This window comes from Onychomys torridus, chromosome 1 (assembly GCF_903995425.1).
Source record: "Onychomys torridus chromosome 1, mOncTor1.1, whole genome shotgun sequence".
Taxonomy (NCBI): domain Eukaryota; kingdom Metazoa; phylum Chordata; class Mammalia; order Rodentia; family Cricetidae; genus Onychomys; species Onychomys torridus.
The window spans coordinates 80,710,729-80,727,093 of NC_050443.1; the positions used below are offsets into that span (position 1 = coordinate 80,710,729).

The window sequence follows — 16,365 nt, forward strand, 5'->3', positions numbered from 1 at the left end:
AGGTGGCCAGTCTATCCCTTGGCCAAAGCAGGACTTGAAAGGCCCAAAGCCACAAAAGAGAGGGGCTTGCCCATGCCTCTAGGGGAGAACCTGACTAGTCTTTTTGTCTCCTCTGGACTTCCATACACCCCATACCAAACAGTGGATCCAATGCTAGGATACCTGAGCCCTATGACTCTGGTCCCATAGGTATTCCCAGAAGGGCTGGGGTGGGGACAAGTGTCTGTGTGTAGGAACATTTCCTAGAACATGTGATGCTTGCTCTTACTGGGGGGCTTCTGATACCCTGGCCTCAGGCTTTTTCCCACCCTGAGACAATCCTGAAGAGCAGAAGGTCTCCTAACTTGCCAAGGTACCTTGAAAATGCTGTCCAAAGTTGCCAGTGAAAAGCATCCTTATTCCATAGGTTCTTCCTCTAGGACGTTCATTGTGCCAGACGCCAGACTTGGGACCCAGAGGCCTCTACTGCCTCCCTGCCTGGGGCCTCCAGCAGAACTAGGAACCACCTTTCTGTTCAGGGGTGCACAGGCCTCCGAACATTTCTAGGCTCTTGTTGGGGGCTAGCTGATGCTAAGAGTTACATGGGAGAGCGGCAAGGTAGTGACCCCTGTGTTGTGGAGGGAGTGTCTGCTATGTTGTAGGGTCCCAGGTAACAGGACCCTCCCCCACTCGTTTATCCTGTCATTCCTTTGGCCATTTCCTTTGACACATGTCCCTTTCTGACACTGGTGCAGCTAGGCACTCAGCATCCCTTTCTCCTGATTGGGTCATTATGTCCGATTTGGGGAGGCTTCCGGACACACTGTGTCAAGTTTTTAACCTACCTTTGAGGGCATGAGAGGGACTCATGAAACCAAGAGTTGGAGGTCAGCCAGCTCACCGAGGCCTTTTTTCAGGGCACCGATGCCTTCCGGTGTGCCTTCATTCTTGTACACCCGGGGGGGACAGTGTACTCAGCTCCTTGCTCCCCAGGCACAATTCTGAGTCACCAGATGCTTACACTGGCCTCCACTGAATGTCCCACTGTGCTCAGTTCAACTCTCATGGTCATGGAGACAGGAAGTCAAGATGATGGAGTGGTAGTAGTGAGGAGTTACGGTGATGTGCTCGGGAGCTGTGCTGTGCTGGTGAGAAGCCTGAGGGCTATGGGGACAGAGTGGGCCTATGGTCTAGAGGAGGAAGCCGAAGGTGGGGAGAGTGAGGAGAAACCAGAGCCTGACCTATACCAACATGATCTTGTATCTTCCGGGCAGGACCATCACCTCCTCCCCAAACTCAGCTCTTGCCTCTCTCCTCTTCCACGTTAGCTACTTCCTTGCCCCTCTCCTTCAGACTGGAGAGTGGGCCAGACCAAGAGAATTAACAGCCCTTGCCTTCCCTCCCAAGCCCTTCCCTCTTTCTAACACCACACCTTGCCCTGGAGGGCTCTAAAGAGGCCAGGGACAGCGGTAGGACCTGGGTTAGAAGTTCAGCCTGGCTGAGACAGAGTGGGAGGGCGGGGGCGGGGACTGGCTCTGGGTGTGGGATGAGAGGAGCCAACAGAAGGGCTAAGTGCCTCCCTCAGTGAGTGGGGATTCCCTCGGGAGGCGCCAGGACAGGCACAGGTGTATTCTACAGTGCACGTGTCTCCAGTGTGGCTCCGAGGCTGGAGACGCGGCCCTGTCGGAGTAACAACTGAAGCCAGAGTCTACGAAGGATGGTGGGCCGTGGAGAAGAGGGCCTGGCGGGCGGTGGGCCGTGGAGAAGAGGGCCTGGCGGGGCTGTGGAAAGGAGGAAAGGGAGGAGAGAGAGCAGGGATGCTCTTCCTGTAGTGCTAGGCTCTTGAGCTGCAGGAGACTCCTTCCATGTGACCTTGTGACCTTCTGTCACCAACTCACCCCTGGCCTCAGCCCTCGGCCCCTTTCTCAGTCCTCGGTCTCCTCTCTGTGGGGATCTTTCTTGTGGAGTCTCTTCATGTTGGGGTAGCATTCACCTGTCATGGGAGCTTCCCTCTCTGGAGCAAAGATCCACCTCCCCTCCGTCCTGGTCCTCAGCCCCTGCTCTGGGGCCAGCAGCAGCCTCTAGGAATGGGGGGGTGGAGGTGGTGATGCAAATTCTTGGACCTCTTCCCAGACCAGCTGAGTCAGAAACTCTGGGGGTAGGGGCAGCACTCTGGATTTCAACAGCCCTCTAGGTGACACTGGGGCACGCCGAAGTTTGGGAACCACCGAGGGACACCTGCAACTCCCATCAGTGCCTGAGCAAGTCCTTTCCCTCCCCATAGCTAAAGTTGACATCTGAGCTAGCCCACCTGTCATCTGAGTTGCCCAGCGTCACCCAGCCTTCTTTTTTCTTCTGCCTCTGGCCCAGCTCAGCCTTGTGGTGGTGGTGGGGTGTCTGTGGATGCAAGTGTTAACACACAGGTAGCTCTTGTTATATTCCGGGCCCCAGGTTTGCTGGAGACAGCTCTTTGGGCAGATGGCAGGCGTGGGCGGATTGGGAGGGAAAGGAGCCACCTTGTCCTGCTTCCTGTTTCCTGCCTTGGTGGCTGGGCAGCTGTGAGGAGCCAAAGAGGAGAGCTGGGGTGCTGGGCTTGGGTTTGGGGCTTCCTTACTCTGAGTTCCAAGGAGTCCTCCTGGGAAGTTCTACTGTGTGCCCTACCTGAGCCGTGGCACTGGCCAGTGACAGCCCTGTGCTGGACATGGAGATGGATACACTCCCCTACTCTCCTGGAAGGGTTAGGAAGTGTGTGTATTGATCATCAGAACAGGAGGCCAGACACAAAGCGGGCAGGCGCTGTCTGCTCCAGACTTCTGACTTTCCCCACCTTGGCCACTTTCTGGAATCCCTGTTCATGGCTGTAATTCTTTTGTCAAGTGCTTCCCCTCCTCCCCGTGCTCTCTAGATGATTTCTTGGAGATCTGGGGGAGGAGTAGGCAGGGGAGACAGCAGTGGTGGGGGTGGGGAGTGTGCAGGGAAGAGAAGGAGAGTGGGTGGAGAAGCCATCCAGGAGAAAGAGCCAGGATGTGGAGGTGGAAACGACAAGGCAAGACAGGAGAGCAGCATGTGACAGATGGACATTGACTAGGGAATGATGGAGAGAGGCAGAGAGACACTCAGAGGGACCAGGAGAGCCTGGCCCAGAGGGAAGGAAAGAAACAGACAGGCCGAGGAGCTCCAGGGTCCTGAGGAATCTCCCTTTGGACATCTCCTAATTGCAGGCCAGGAGGAGACCCAGAGCCAGCAAGATTAGATGAATCAGTGGAGATGGCCCCGGGGTACAGCTTGGGTCTACTCTAGAGTTTGATATTGCCACTATCTTGCAGGGGGTCCAGCTGTCGGGCTGTGGGGAGAGCATTTGGAGGGTTTGTGGAGATGAGAAAAGACACGGAGGGTTATGGAGATGAAATAAGAGACCATTTTAAGTCAGCGACCCTTGACTCAAGGCCATCTGTCTCTGTGGGTGGCTCCAAGGGGGAGAAGACCAAGGTTTCTGGTTTCACATAATCTTGGGCTTTACGGAGGAGTTAGAAACAATTCAGTCTGGACCCTCTGCTCTCCCCAAATGAGCACACAAATGCTGGTTAAGGCCCAGGTTTCAGAAAACTAGCAACCACCCTGGTTTCAGAGAAACCATGGTTCCCACAGCCTCCCCTTTCTTGGTACCTGGAGAGAAAGAAGAGCAGGAGGAGGGAATGGCGCTGTCTGCGGTGCTGAAGGCAGGCAGGCAGGCCACAGCAGCAGGTGGAGAGCAGCAGGTAAGGGGGCTGCAGAGAGCCAAAGGCTCTGTTCATCCTCCTACCTACCATCCACAAACTACCACCCACCATCCACCCATCTCCTAACCCATCCACCTACCTTCTCTCCATTCATTTTCCCATCTTGTCGCCCCATCTGTCCACTCACCCACCCATTTTCCCATTGACCTACCTGTCTACCCACCTATCTCCCATCTAACCATTCTATTCATCCATCACTGATTTTCTCACTCACCTGCCCATCTACTTATGCATCCACTATCTCCCCATTTTTCCATGTGATCATCAGTTAACACATCCATCAACCCATTTCCCCACCCACTCACCCATCTACCCATCCATCCATCTGTCCATCCATCCACCCACCATCTACCCACTCACCTGTTTTTCTAGCCTCTCACCCACTCACCTATTTCCTAACCACTCATTTACCCATCCATCCACCCATTTATCCACCCATCGACCATTCACCTATTTTTCAGCCTACCCACTCACTCTCATCAAATTAAACCATAAAACCACAGAACTAGATGTAGCAGAGTAGAAAGACCCATTTACGTTAAGAAGGAAACCAAGACTCAGAAGAGGAAAGGGGTGTGTTCAAGGCCACAGGGAGCTTCTGTCGTCAATCTGGGACAGGACTGGAAATCACTGCTCTTGTCTATACATCACAGGTTCTCCCCTGGGGTCTGGAAAATTGCCTGGTTATTATGCTGATATTTACCCTGGTGTTTGTTCACAAAAGCTGCAAGGACAGGAAATGTGACTGCCTCCACCCACCCTGAGCCAGGCAGGGTTCTGTGTATGTGCACATGCGCTATGTGCACGCGTGCGCGTGTGTGTGTGTGTGTGTGTGTGTGTGTGTGTGTGTGTACGTATATGAGGTATCTACAAGCAGGTGCAGGCATTTATACATGGCACTTGGGGGCATGTGGGCAGAAATGGCCATGTTTTTCTTTTTCTCTTCTTTTGAGAGTCCTGGGGTGCTAACCCTGTTTGAGGCTGGCTTCCCACTGTGACTCCATTTCAGGAATTGCCCCATTTCCCATTCACAGCTGCTCCCTCCCCCAAGGCTGCATGCTGTTCTGTCCTCGGAGCCCAGGCAGGCTGTGAACTTGACTCCCCTCCCCCAATTGGTGTAGTGGAGCTTAAGTTACTCCAAAACAGGGGGCGCGGTGGGGAGAGGGATTCACCAGTGCAACTGGCATTTGAGCAAGTTGTGAAGGCCTCTCTGAGTGCCAGGTCTGAAGTGGCCGATTTCCCTCAGTGCTTCCTGCATCCAACACCCCACTCCTGGGAGGTCAGACTTCAAAGCAGATGGAGAGATGATTGCCAGGCCTAGAGCTTCACCTCCACTAGTCTGCATCCTACTTACTCAACCAAGGATGGAGAAACCCTCCTCACTTGTGCCCAACTCTCCCCAAGTTTTCTTACCTCACGCCCCCCAAAAAACTGCCATTGTCCTGCCCTTGGCCTAAAAAGTCACAGAAAACTGATCAATCAGAACAAAGGCCAGACAAGAACAACCAATTGGAGTAAAGGACAGCCCAAGGTGTCCACCAATCAAAGCAAAGGGCAGGTTGAGGAGCTAGCCAATCAGAACAAAGGACAGTCTGATTTCTCTAGGCCCCTAGGTGTGAGATGGGGGTTGGGTGCTAAGTATGCTTAGGTAGGTGTGGGAGATCTGGAGGTTTAGGTGACCTCTGACCTAACACAGATGGTCATTGTTTCTCTTTTAACCTCAGTTTCCCCATCTCTTAAATGGGGAGACAGCTATTAGCAGCCTGTGGTTTCTCTTGCACATAAGGCCGGCTCCATTGCTTTGGCTGTGCTTCTTTGCTTCCCTAGCACACACATGGCAGCTATCACCAAAGTCAGGGCCTCTCTGGCCTCGTTTCAGTGATCCTCCTGCCTCCAGGAAGGAATAGGTCTACATGGACACTACCACCTGGACTCCTGTCCTCGAAGCCCCAGTTTGGAGAGTATGGGTCAAGAAACCTTTTGTTTTTTTAGATTTGTCTGGGTATGGGATCTTCCTTCTGTGGTCTTCAGCCTTGACCTTGAGAGCACACAGTAGCCTGTGACAATGCTGTGTGAGCAGGTGATGGGGAGGGGGGTGTGGTCTGTGCTACAGGATGAAGCGGCTGTTCCCATGAGAACCTAGGAGGGTCTGACATCATCACGCTGGGTGTCTTCAAGGATGGAGGGCTCTATGGAAGGGCAGCACTGAGGCTATGCAAGCTGTGCCCGAGGGTCACAAGCAGGCTGAATTAGGGATTGTGTTGTTAGGGATCAACTGCCTCCAGCCCAAGAGTGGATAGACATCAACCCATGACCAGGCTGTGGTGTACCCTTGACAGTGGCAGAGGTCGAAGTGAGGCCTGGTCAGGGAAAGCAGTGTGTGCTTGTTTCTCCCACTGGGAAAACAGTGTGTGTGTGTGTGTGTGTGTGTGTGTGTGTGTGTGTGTGTGTGTCTGTCTGTCTGTCTGTCTGTCTGTCTATGTGTGTGTGTGTGTGTGTGTGTCTGTGTCTCTGTGTGTGTCTGTATGTGTGTGTCTGTGTGTGTCTGTGTCTCTGTGTGTGTCTGTGTGTGTGTGTCTGTCTGTCTATGTGTGTGTGTGTGTGTGTGTCTGTGTGTGTGTGTCTGTATGTCTATGTGTGTGTCTGTGTGTGTCTGTGTCTTTGTGTGTGTCTGTGTGTGTGTGTCTGTCTATGTGTCTGTCTATGTGTGTGTGTGTGTGTGTGTGTGTGTGTGTGTATGTCTATGTGTGTGTCTGTGTGTGTTTGTGTCTCTGTGTGTGTGTCTGTGTGTGTGTGTGTCTGTCTGTCTATGTGTCTGTGTGTCTGTGTCTGTGTATGTGTGTGTGTGTGTGTGTGTGTGTGTGTGTGTGTGTGTGTGTGTGTGTGTGTGTGTGTGTGTGTGTGTGTGTCTGTGTGTGTCTGTGTGTCTGTGTGTCTGTGTGTGTGTCTGTGTGTCTGTGTGGCCGTAGCCAAGGAGACTTGGCAGTGACATTTGGACCTGACACCTGGAGGGACCTCAGGCTTCATTCAGACCCCAGCTCAGGACTACCCTCTGTGGCCTTTCTGTCAGGCAGCATTTGGCTCATCTTGACTACTCTTGGGGGCGGGAAGCCAGTGCTCCCTTTCATCTGGTGGTCTCGGTCTTTGCACTGTGGCTGTGCTGGGAATCGGACCTGTGTCCCGCTGGATGGTGCTTCCTGTGAAATCTTTTGGGTCCCCTGACCATTCAGTGATCACAGAGTTCACTTGCGCACTCTAGGGTTTCTGAGGGTGTGATGTTTGGAGGCAAAAGCTTTAGGCTGAGCCTCCCTGGCTATCCAGTCTTCGCCACATGCTGGGTTCGGATTCTAACGCCCACCTTGATGGGGTCATATCATTTGGATAAATCTCATCTTGTTCTTATCTGGAACACAAGGAGTTGAGGGTGGTTTAGCCACATTACAGAAGTGAGGAATTGGCACCTCCCCATTTGGGCTAACAACTTCCTATGAATACAACTCTGGTATTTCATCATTTTCATTTTTATCTGCTATGTGCATACCATGGGGTCCACCAAGACCCTCAACATGGCATTATTTTCCCAGGAATGGGGCCTAAACAAGCCATACCTCTGTGGTTACTCCATATTTACTCACTCTGCTTTCCGAACAGACCTACAGGGTAGACATCAGGAAGGACTTCCAAGGTTTGGGGAGAGGGCATAGCTGAGTGGATGGTGTGAGTCACCATTCTGCCTTGGCCTTGCTCCCCGTTCTGTTACCTTTCTCTTTGATCTCCTGTGGTTCTGGCCAAGTTAATGGAGCGAGAAGAGACCTTTGTTGTCTCAGTTCCGGCTCTCCAAGGACGAGGCCCTTTCCTGGGAGGCGGAGGCTAGGAGGCAATCAAGGCTGACTTGGCCTTCTCCCCTGCTTGTAGTGGCCTAACTCCATCGTCATGCTTACCTTTTGTGCTCAGCACCCCCAACCCACATGCTTGCTGCTGTCAGCCTAGCCCTAACTCAGCTGAAACTGGATACATACGGCCACAGTGCCTCCAACATCCAGATGCCAGACTTATCCCTTTCCTAAGGACAGGAAACCCGTGTTGACTCCAGGCTTGCCTTCATAACACACTGAGAGGCCTTGGCTAGGCCTCTGGTCCACCTCCAAGCCTCAGTTTCCTCATATGCAAGGTGAGGGGACTTGGACAGTCTATGGCCTTAGTACTGCTAGAGTCTGATGCTTAAGTGTCTAAGTCTTGGGCTCATCTCACAGACCCTGGGCCCAGGGCTCGGCCTGGACCACAAGGCAGAATGACGCATGCTCTTCCTTCTCTTCCAGGATGCTTTGCTGAGCCTGGGCGCTGTTATCGACATCGCTGGCCTGCGTCAGGCTGCCAAGGATGCCTTCTCAGCTGTGCTCCCCAGTGTGGTAGGTGTCCACCCTTCACATCGCCTTCCTGCCCTCCCCTTCAGCCTTTGTGTAGCTCTGGGCTGCACCTCACCCTGCACAGACCCTCATTCGGGTTTGGGTGTATGTGTAGCAGGAGAGGTTGAGGAAGCCATGAAGAAGATTTCCTGGATGTCAGGTCTTGCAGTCCTAGAAGACTCGCCCTTGACGCGTGGACCTAGGAGTGGATTAAAGCAGCAGGCTGGGTAGTTGGCAGTTTTTAAGCTTCTCTCTGTCTCATCATAACACCAAGAATGGGATGGTAGGTGGGGGGGTGGCAACCATGGTCACCTGGACCCCGAGTGCCTTGGTGGGGGCGTTGTGCCTCCCTTCCGCAGCCCTTGGCATTTCTGACTCCATTGGCCGTTACTCATTCTCTAAGCAGAAGGCTGTTGAACCAGCTCCCAGGGGTCAAAGCAGCAGGTTACAGCTGTGCCAGATGGAGGGATGCAGGGAACTTTGGAACCTAGAGAACAGGTTTGAATCAACACAAAGAGCATGGAAGACTTCCTGGAGGAGGAAATAGCTAAACTAAGTCCCCTTGGGCATCCTCACATTGCTCTACATACCAGTGGAGGCAGCTTTGGCTTCAGGAAACACGGCCAACTCAGGATGCAGCCTTCCCACCCCACTAAAGCCTATTGTCCCTGGCTCTGAGTGATGGATGGACCTCCAGAGGCCCAGAGAGGGAGGGTACCTCACCAAGGTCACACAGCATGACAGGGACAGATGGGGCTTGGCATCTAAGTGCCCCTATTCCCTGTCTTCAGCTCTGTCTTCCCCAAACCTCCTAGAAGTTCAGCACCCAGGAGGAGGGTTGATGGCTGAGCTTTATTGAGCGTGAAATTGGTAGGAAGTGGGTGGTGTGTTGGCGCCCAAAAATAAATCCTTTAGGAGAGGGTTGTGACTGAGACAACATCTGCCCTGGGGTGGAGGAACATCTGGATGGCAGGTCAGTGACTGTGGATCTGCCCTGTAAGCCTTGAGAGTATGTGTGTGTGTGTGTGTGTGTGTGTGTGTGTGTGTGTGTGTGTGTGTGCCTGTCTTGATGCCTAGCTAACTACAGCCTAAAGCTTGGGCTGACAGCTGAGGTCCAAGAGGCAGTGAGATATTATTGAAGAAGCCAATGATGGGCTGGGGGAGCCCAGGCTTGGGGGAGCCTATGCTTGACTGTAAGGAGGGGCTGGGCCCTGGGGGGTGGGGGCTGGGAGAGGAGGAGAGCTGCAGCACCTGGCTTCCTCATCAGCACCCATTGTGGCAGGCGGCCCCAGTGCAGATGGTGCTGATGTGTACGAAACAAAACGCAAAGCAGCCCTCCTACCCAGTAAACTCAGCTAAATTTAACCAGGATGGCTGGGAGTGAGGGCGGAGGACACGGACACACAGAAGTGAAGGGTGGCTCCGCCCCCGCCACTCTAAGACTGCCCACCTTTCTCTGTGGGAGGATGGACTCTCCTGGGCACTGGTTGCCCTGGTAGGCTCTGAACCTGTTTGAGGAAAGAAAAAAAGAAAGAAAGAAAGAAAACTAAAACAAAAAAACCCTCCAGAGCTCCAGACTGGATGACAAGGGAGGAGGCTGGGTATAGCTGAGGGGCGGCAGCTCTCTCCAAGTGTCTCTTTGTCCCTGGATTCGGGCCCAGAAGCTGGGCATTGGTGGTGGCTCACACTTGTGATCCCAGCACTTTGGGAGGCCAAAGCAGGACCCCTACAAGTCCTCAGCCAGCCTTAACTACATAGTGAGTCTGAAGCTAGCCTGAGCTACATGAGAGACCTTGTCTCGAAGACAAAATCAAAAACCCTCAAACAAAGCTCCCAGTTCAAGCCTAGACCGTCATCACTGGGCCAAGGGGACTCTGGATGGGCCCAGAGTCTGCCCCCACCCTCCATTTCCTGGGTCCTGTAATCCCTACCCTGAACCAGGACAACTGAACCCAGCTCAGTGTCATAGGAGGTCATCGTAGGGTCCTCTGGAAACCCCTGTGGAATATCCAAGGGCCTCAGGAGCAGCTGGAGGGGTTGTGGTGTGGGTTGTGGTGGTGAGTTGTGGTGTGGGTTGTGGTGGTGAGTTGTGGTGTGGGTTGTGGTGTGGGTTGTGGTGGTGGGTTGTGGTGTGGGTTGTGGTGGTGGGTTGTGGTGTGGGTTGTGGTGTGAGTTGTGGTGGTGGGTTGTGGTGTGAGTTATGGTGGTGGGCTGGGGTGGGTTGTGGTGTGGGTTGTGGTGGTGGGTTTTGGTGGTGAGTTGTGGTGTGGGTTGTGGTGTGAGTTATGGTGGTGGGCTGGGGTGGGTTGTGGTGTGGGTTGTGGTGGTGGGTTTTGGTGATGAGTTGTGGTGTGGGTTGTGGTGTGAGTTATGGTGGTGGGCCGGGGTGAGTTGTGGTGTGGGTTGTGGTGTGGGTTGTGGTGTGGGTTATTGTGGTGGGCTAAGGTGGGTTGTGGTGTGGGTTGTGGTGTGAGTTATCATGGTGGGCTGAGGTAGGTTATGGTGTGGGTGTGGTGGTGAGTTGTGGTGTGGGTTATTGTGGTGGGCTAAGGTGGGTTGTGGTGGTGAGTTGTGGTGTGGGTTATCATGGTGGGCTGAGGTGGGTTGTGGTGTGGGTTGTGGTGTGAGTTATCATGGTGGGCTGAGGTGGGTTGTGGTGTGGGTTGTGGTGTGGGTTGTGGTGTGGGTTGTGGTGTGGGTTGTGGTGTGGGTTGTGGTGTGGGTTGTGGTGTGGGTTGTGGTGTGGGTTGTGGTTTCTCCCAGTGCATGCGGACCCTGTACTTACTGAGGGAGAGCCTTCAACAGCTCCTCCTAAAGCCCTCCCTGCCACCCTCAGCAGAGAGGGGCTTCGCCAGCCTACCAGAGAGTGTGGCCAACAGTCATAGTGATTGGCTAAGGCCTCTAAGGGACCCCACGTGGGGAGGGTATTTGTGAGACAGTAGCTTCTGCCAAAACAAAGCCTGCAACCAAGCGGTCTGTCCTAGGGAGGGAGGGTTGCTGATTAAAGACCCCACAAGCTTCCAGCCAGTGCCTCCAACTTACCCTGAGCCATGGTGGATCTAAAACGCACACTTGCTCAGCCTCTGTTCCCAGCTATTTCTAAGGCTCTTCAGCCCAGCCCTGCTCATTCCCAGCCAGGCACTCTCTCAAACCTGCTCACCCCACTGTCAGTTCTGAAATGCTTCTTGTTCTCTGCGCCAACTTGGCCTACCTGTGGCAGTCAGTTCCGAGCCTCACCTACAGCCCATGTGGGGCCAGTCACAGCTAAAAGACTCCTTCTTTTGGGAAGCCCTCCAGGGCCCCATTGAGTACGGGCACAGTTCCCTGGCTTGGATCATGGGGGTGTTGGAAGGAGAGAACATCCTAAGCAAGTGTGGCCTGCATGCCATACCAAGTATGGTTTGCCAAATGCCTGAGGCTGGAGTTCAATGTGGGGGTGACTGGCTCACACCTTGGATTTGGGGGGATTGGTAAGGAAAACAGCAGATTTCATGGATTTTGCCTGTCCAGAACCCTTTCCCAAACCACCAAGCTCTAGCCCCCAAGGCCCTGTGGCCTTGCTGTGGACAGACCAGGGCTGGGCAGTAGCTCTCCAGGGTCTCACAAGTGCTTTTGGTCCTAGGAGACGGTCTACACCTACCTGCTGGAGGGGGAGTCTAGGCTGGTGTGTGAGGACCCTCCTCATGAGTTACCACAGGAAGGAAAAGTCCGGTAAGTCCTTCTCTGCTTGCCCTCTGTCCTCTGGCAATGCCAAGAGGTCTCAGGGTTGAGAAACCCTCCAAGATCATCTAGTCCACCCCCAACTCCAGTCTTCCAGCCAGGGGGGGTGGTCCCCAGTTCAGGAGATGCGAAGTCATATCCCCTCCTATGTTGGGAAAGTATTGAATGGGCATGGAGTCCTTTTCCATTGAGTTCTTTTCCCAGAGAGGTTTTTGTCTTGTTTTGTTTTGAATGCAAAGTACAGCCCAGATACAAAGTATAGCCCAGACTGGTTTTGAACTTGCCGTGATCCTCCCGCTTCAGCCTCCCAAGTGCTGGGGGTTACGAATGGGATCCATCATGTCCAGCTCCCATAGAGTTGTGGATTGTTGTGGCTGCTCAGAGTGGGGTCGAGGGGGTGGGAGGGAGGGAGCTGCAGCATCTCTCAGTTCCAACCCCAGCATGCCCTGAGCATTAGCAAGAGGCCTGGGGTTGGGATCCCAATATGCCTGGCTTGCAGGAAAGCACAGTGTCAGCTTCTTGTACCTAAGGTCAGAGAAAACGATCTGCAGAAGTTTCTGGACTGCTGCTACCTAGATTCAGTTCCCACCTCCCTGAGTACCAGCTGTGTGACCTTAACCAGACATCCTTTGGAATGTGACTCCATTTTGTTCTACTGTTTGGTGACATGGTGGTAATTGTAGTACTTGTAGGGCTGTTGGGATGATTAAATGATTATGTTTAGTCTGCTCTGGCTATAAGAACCCAGAACTCAGCATGCTAGGGTCCCTGATACCTCTGAACCCAGTGTGTTCAGCTGCCTCATTTTCCCAGTAAGGACACACCGAAAGACATGTTTAAGAACACAAGCCAGGCATGAGGCCAAGCTGGGCCCAAGACATAGTTCTTAGTGGGAGCAGGGTGGCCACAGTCTCTGGAAGGCCCATCCTTGTTATCTAAAGACTATAGGAGCACCAGGTGAGGAGCAGAGGGCACAGTGGGTGCAGTGGGCACAGTGAGATGGAGCTGCTCCCAGAAGGCCATGCTCTTTTGCTCCAGGCATGCAGTTCTTTTGATAGTTCCTGGGCTGCTACCCTGGCCACTCTTAGTCACAGAAGTCCTGGAAGAATCCTGTCTGGAGATGCCAGCCTCATGGTCCTGGGTCCTTTCTGATCCCTGATACCCTGGGTTCTAAGATGGTGGCCTGTCTCCTTGAGTTCTCCTTGTGGGCAGAAGGAGCTGGCCTCTCCTCCATGCCAGAGACCTTCTTCTTGTCCTGTCCACAGGTCTGTGAGGTCTGTGAGAGTTAACATGCTCCCTTTCCATTTCTGCTCTCAACTTTCCCCCTGGAGGACTGCAGTGAACAAAGCCACAGTCCCCTCCAGCCTCGGTGTCCTCTCTAGAGGCTTTTGCCTTGTGTGGTGTTTGCATCATCATTTTCTGGATCAAATACTTCCTACTTTTGGGCAACTGAACACAGGGCCTCCTGATGTGGGCAAGTCCTCTACTGGGACTCATCCTCCACCCCACGTGTTTATACGTCTTATTTTGTGACAGGGTCTCACAAAGTTTCCCAGGCTAGCCTGGAATTCACTCTGTAGCCCAAGTTAGACTCACACATTTTCTTCTACAACCATGAGGCCAGATTGTCTGAGTCTTAAAGATAAAAAAGCTGTAATGTCCTTTTTCTCCTCTGAGCCGGTCCCTCCCACCCATAATTCTTCATTTGATATTAGCTCACCTCCTCCAGGAGGTTCCCCAGCAGCCTGGGAAGGCATTCCTGGGGCTTGGGAAGAGGTGTACAGAGTAGCAGGCTCTGGAGACAGGAGGGAGCCCCCTGAGGAGCTTGCTCTCTCTGCACGCCAGGCCATGCCATGCTCCCTTGGGGAGTTGGGGGTATCTGCTTGCGGGTAGCTTGGAGGGGGTCTGACCTTCTGCATTCGTGGCCTGTTCAGCATCCTCCTCACAATGGCTGCCTATCCAGTAGAGCCTTTGGAAAAGGAGAAGAAAAGACAATTAAAACTGAATGCCCAAATGGAGTTAGCCCAGAACTCCATGGAGGTGGGAGGCGAGTGCCTGCTGGAACAGGAAAACCAAGGATTCCAGAAGGCAGAAAGGATGGGTAGTGATGTCCCAGGGTACAGAACTTAGCACACAGCCAGGCCAGTTAGGACCTGGGGCAGAGACTCGCGCCTCGCGCCTCGCACCTCTTCTGGAATCTGTTCTGCCTGCTCATATCTGGTCTGGTGTATGGGGCCTGAGTGAGCTCATGCCCACCCCTTGGGCTGATGGGCCCAAGGGTGGCCTGGGCCCTGTTCTTGAGTGTTTCCAGCAGAGTGAAGCTTGAGACCCAGGCATGTGGACGGCCGATAGGCCTGGATTCTGGCCTAGCCTCACCCCTGCCTTCATGTGTCCCACCCTAAGTGCCTCCATTTTGGTTCAGTAAGACAGTGGATGGCAGGTGCTTAGCAGTGTCCAGTGATTGCTAGCTGCCCTCTACTCCCCAACCCAACTGAAGACTAACTTTGGTTGCCCTTGAGAGAACGAGTTTCCTTTTGGCCTCAGCCTCTTTCTGTGAAATGGGTAGAACAGGGAACAGGCTTCTCTTAAGCGGGACCATCAAGAGGCAGAGGAGGCACCTGCCTGTGAGCAGCTAGGTGGGCAGTGGAGGGGGAGGGGTGCTCCTGCAGGAAACCAGGCTGCTGGCAGCTGCCGGATGACAAACAGCGGCAGGTGTGACTGGAGCCTGGATCATAAAGGCAGATAAGGCTGAGGTGATGGGCAGAAAATGAGCTGAAACGGTGGTCTGACTCTGCCCACTCTGCGGGCGTCATGGCATGCCCAGTTTAGGGGCTCCAGTGTGGTCTGCCTTTGTGTCTTTTCATGCTTGCTTGTACCTTTTGTTCCCCTGAATAATCCTTCCCTGCCCATTGTCAGTGGCTCAGCTGAAACCCACTTCACAGCCATGCACAAGGGATTCCCTGCTGAGAAAGCCAATCTTCACAAAAGGGGGCAGGTCACTGTGGCCTGCCAAGGGAGAATCTGTCCTCAGAAGAGTCGGCACTGGAAAGCAGGAGGCTTGGGTTCCAGGGCAATGCTGCTGTGAGGACAATCCCATTGCTCTCTCCCTGGGACTCCATCTACCCCTCTGTAAGATGGGGAGGTTGGACCAGCCCTGAATTCTACTGGCTTCAACAGGAACCCTGGACTGGAAAGGAGAGAACCCTTGAAGCTCCCCACCCCAGTCTCCTAGCCTGTTTCAGACCCCAACCAGACAACTTCCTCTTGGCATCCCAAAGCCTTAGATTTCCCACTGCCAGGTACAGGACCTTCAGGCCTTCCAGCGGCCACCTGTCTAGCCTTGGCTACCATCTGCAGTGTCTCCCTCAAGGCAAACCTGGTCTCTTTTCGTGGCAGAATCCAATGTCCATCTGGTTTGTCTTGGAGGACACAGTGACTATCTGTTCCCATTTCTGGTGGAGGAGAGCCAGGTGATGGCCTAGATCATAATTTGTCTTCAAGAGAGAGATGAAAGGTCAGAGAGAGATTATTAATGCTCAGTGGAAGTGCAAAGCTAAGTGAGGAGGGATGGGGGCATAGTGAAGAGATGGAGGGTCAGTGAGGGCATAGGGTTCAGTGAGGGTATGACGTTCAGTGAGAGTATGGGGTTCAGAGAGGGCGTGGGGCTCAGTGAGGGGATGGGTTCAGTGAGAGGATGGGGTTCAGTAAGGGGATGGGCTCAGTGAAGTCATGGGGCTCAGTGAGGTCATGGGGTTCAGTGAGGGGATGGGGTTCAGTAAGGGGATGGGGCTCTGTGAGGTCATGGGGTTCAGTGAGGGGATGGGGCTCAGTGAGGTCATGGGGTTCAGTAAGGGGATGGGGCTCAGTGAGGTCATGGGGTTCAGTAAGGGGATGGGGCTCAGTGAGGGGATGGGGTTCAGTAAGGGGATGGGGCTCAGTGAGGTCATGGGGTTCAGTGAGGGGATGGGGCTCAGTGAGGTCATGGGGTTCAGTAAGGGGATGGGGCTCAGTGAGGGGATGGGGTTCAGTGAGGGGATGGGGCTCAGTGAGGTCATGGGGTTCAGTGAGGTCATGGGGTTCAGTGAGGTCATGGGGTTCAGTGAGGTCATGGGGTTCAGTGAGGTCATGGGGTTCAATAAGGGGATGGGACTCAGTGAGGTCATGGGGTTCAGTGAGGGGATGGGGTTCAGTGAGAATATGGGGTTCGGTGAGGCATGAGTTTCAGTGAGAGGTTCAAGGGGACAGTCCAGCATGGCGGGGAAGGCTCAGCAGCAGGAACACAAGGCCTGGCCACATTGCATCCACTCTCAGGAAGCAGTGAAGAGTGAACACTCAGGTAGCTTTCTTTTTAGTCAGTCTGAGATCCCAACCCACAGAATGGGCTACCCACGTTTCGTATGAGTTCCTGTATTGATGAACCCAATCTAGAAAATTCCTCACACATATGTCCAGAGATCTGTCTCCAAGGCGATTCCACGTCC

General features: G+C 53.7%; 1 protein-coding gene across 4 annotated transcripts in view; it reads left to right on the forward strand.

The window, feature by feature from the left end:
• Positions 1–16,365, forward strand: part of Pde2a (phosphodiesterase 2A) — a 65,118-nt gene that overhangs the window by 23,493 nt on the left and 25,260 nt on the right. For all 4 annotated transcript variants that reach the window (XM_036188154.1, XM_036188162.1, XM_036188137.1 and 1 more), the window contains 2 exons: positions 8,078–8,167; positions 11,787–11,875. In XM_036188154.1, the coding sequence (XP_036044047.1) occupies positions 8,078–8,167; positions 11,787–11,875 (179 nt within the window). The remainder of the gene's footprint in view (positions 1–8,077; positions 8,168–11,786; positions 11,876–16,365) is intronic.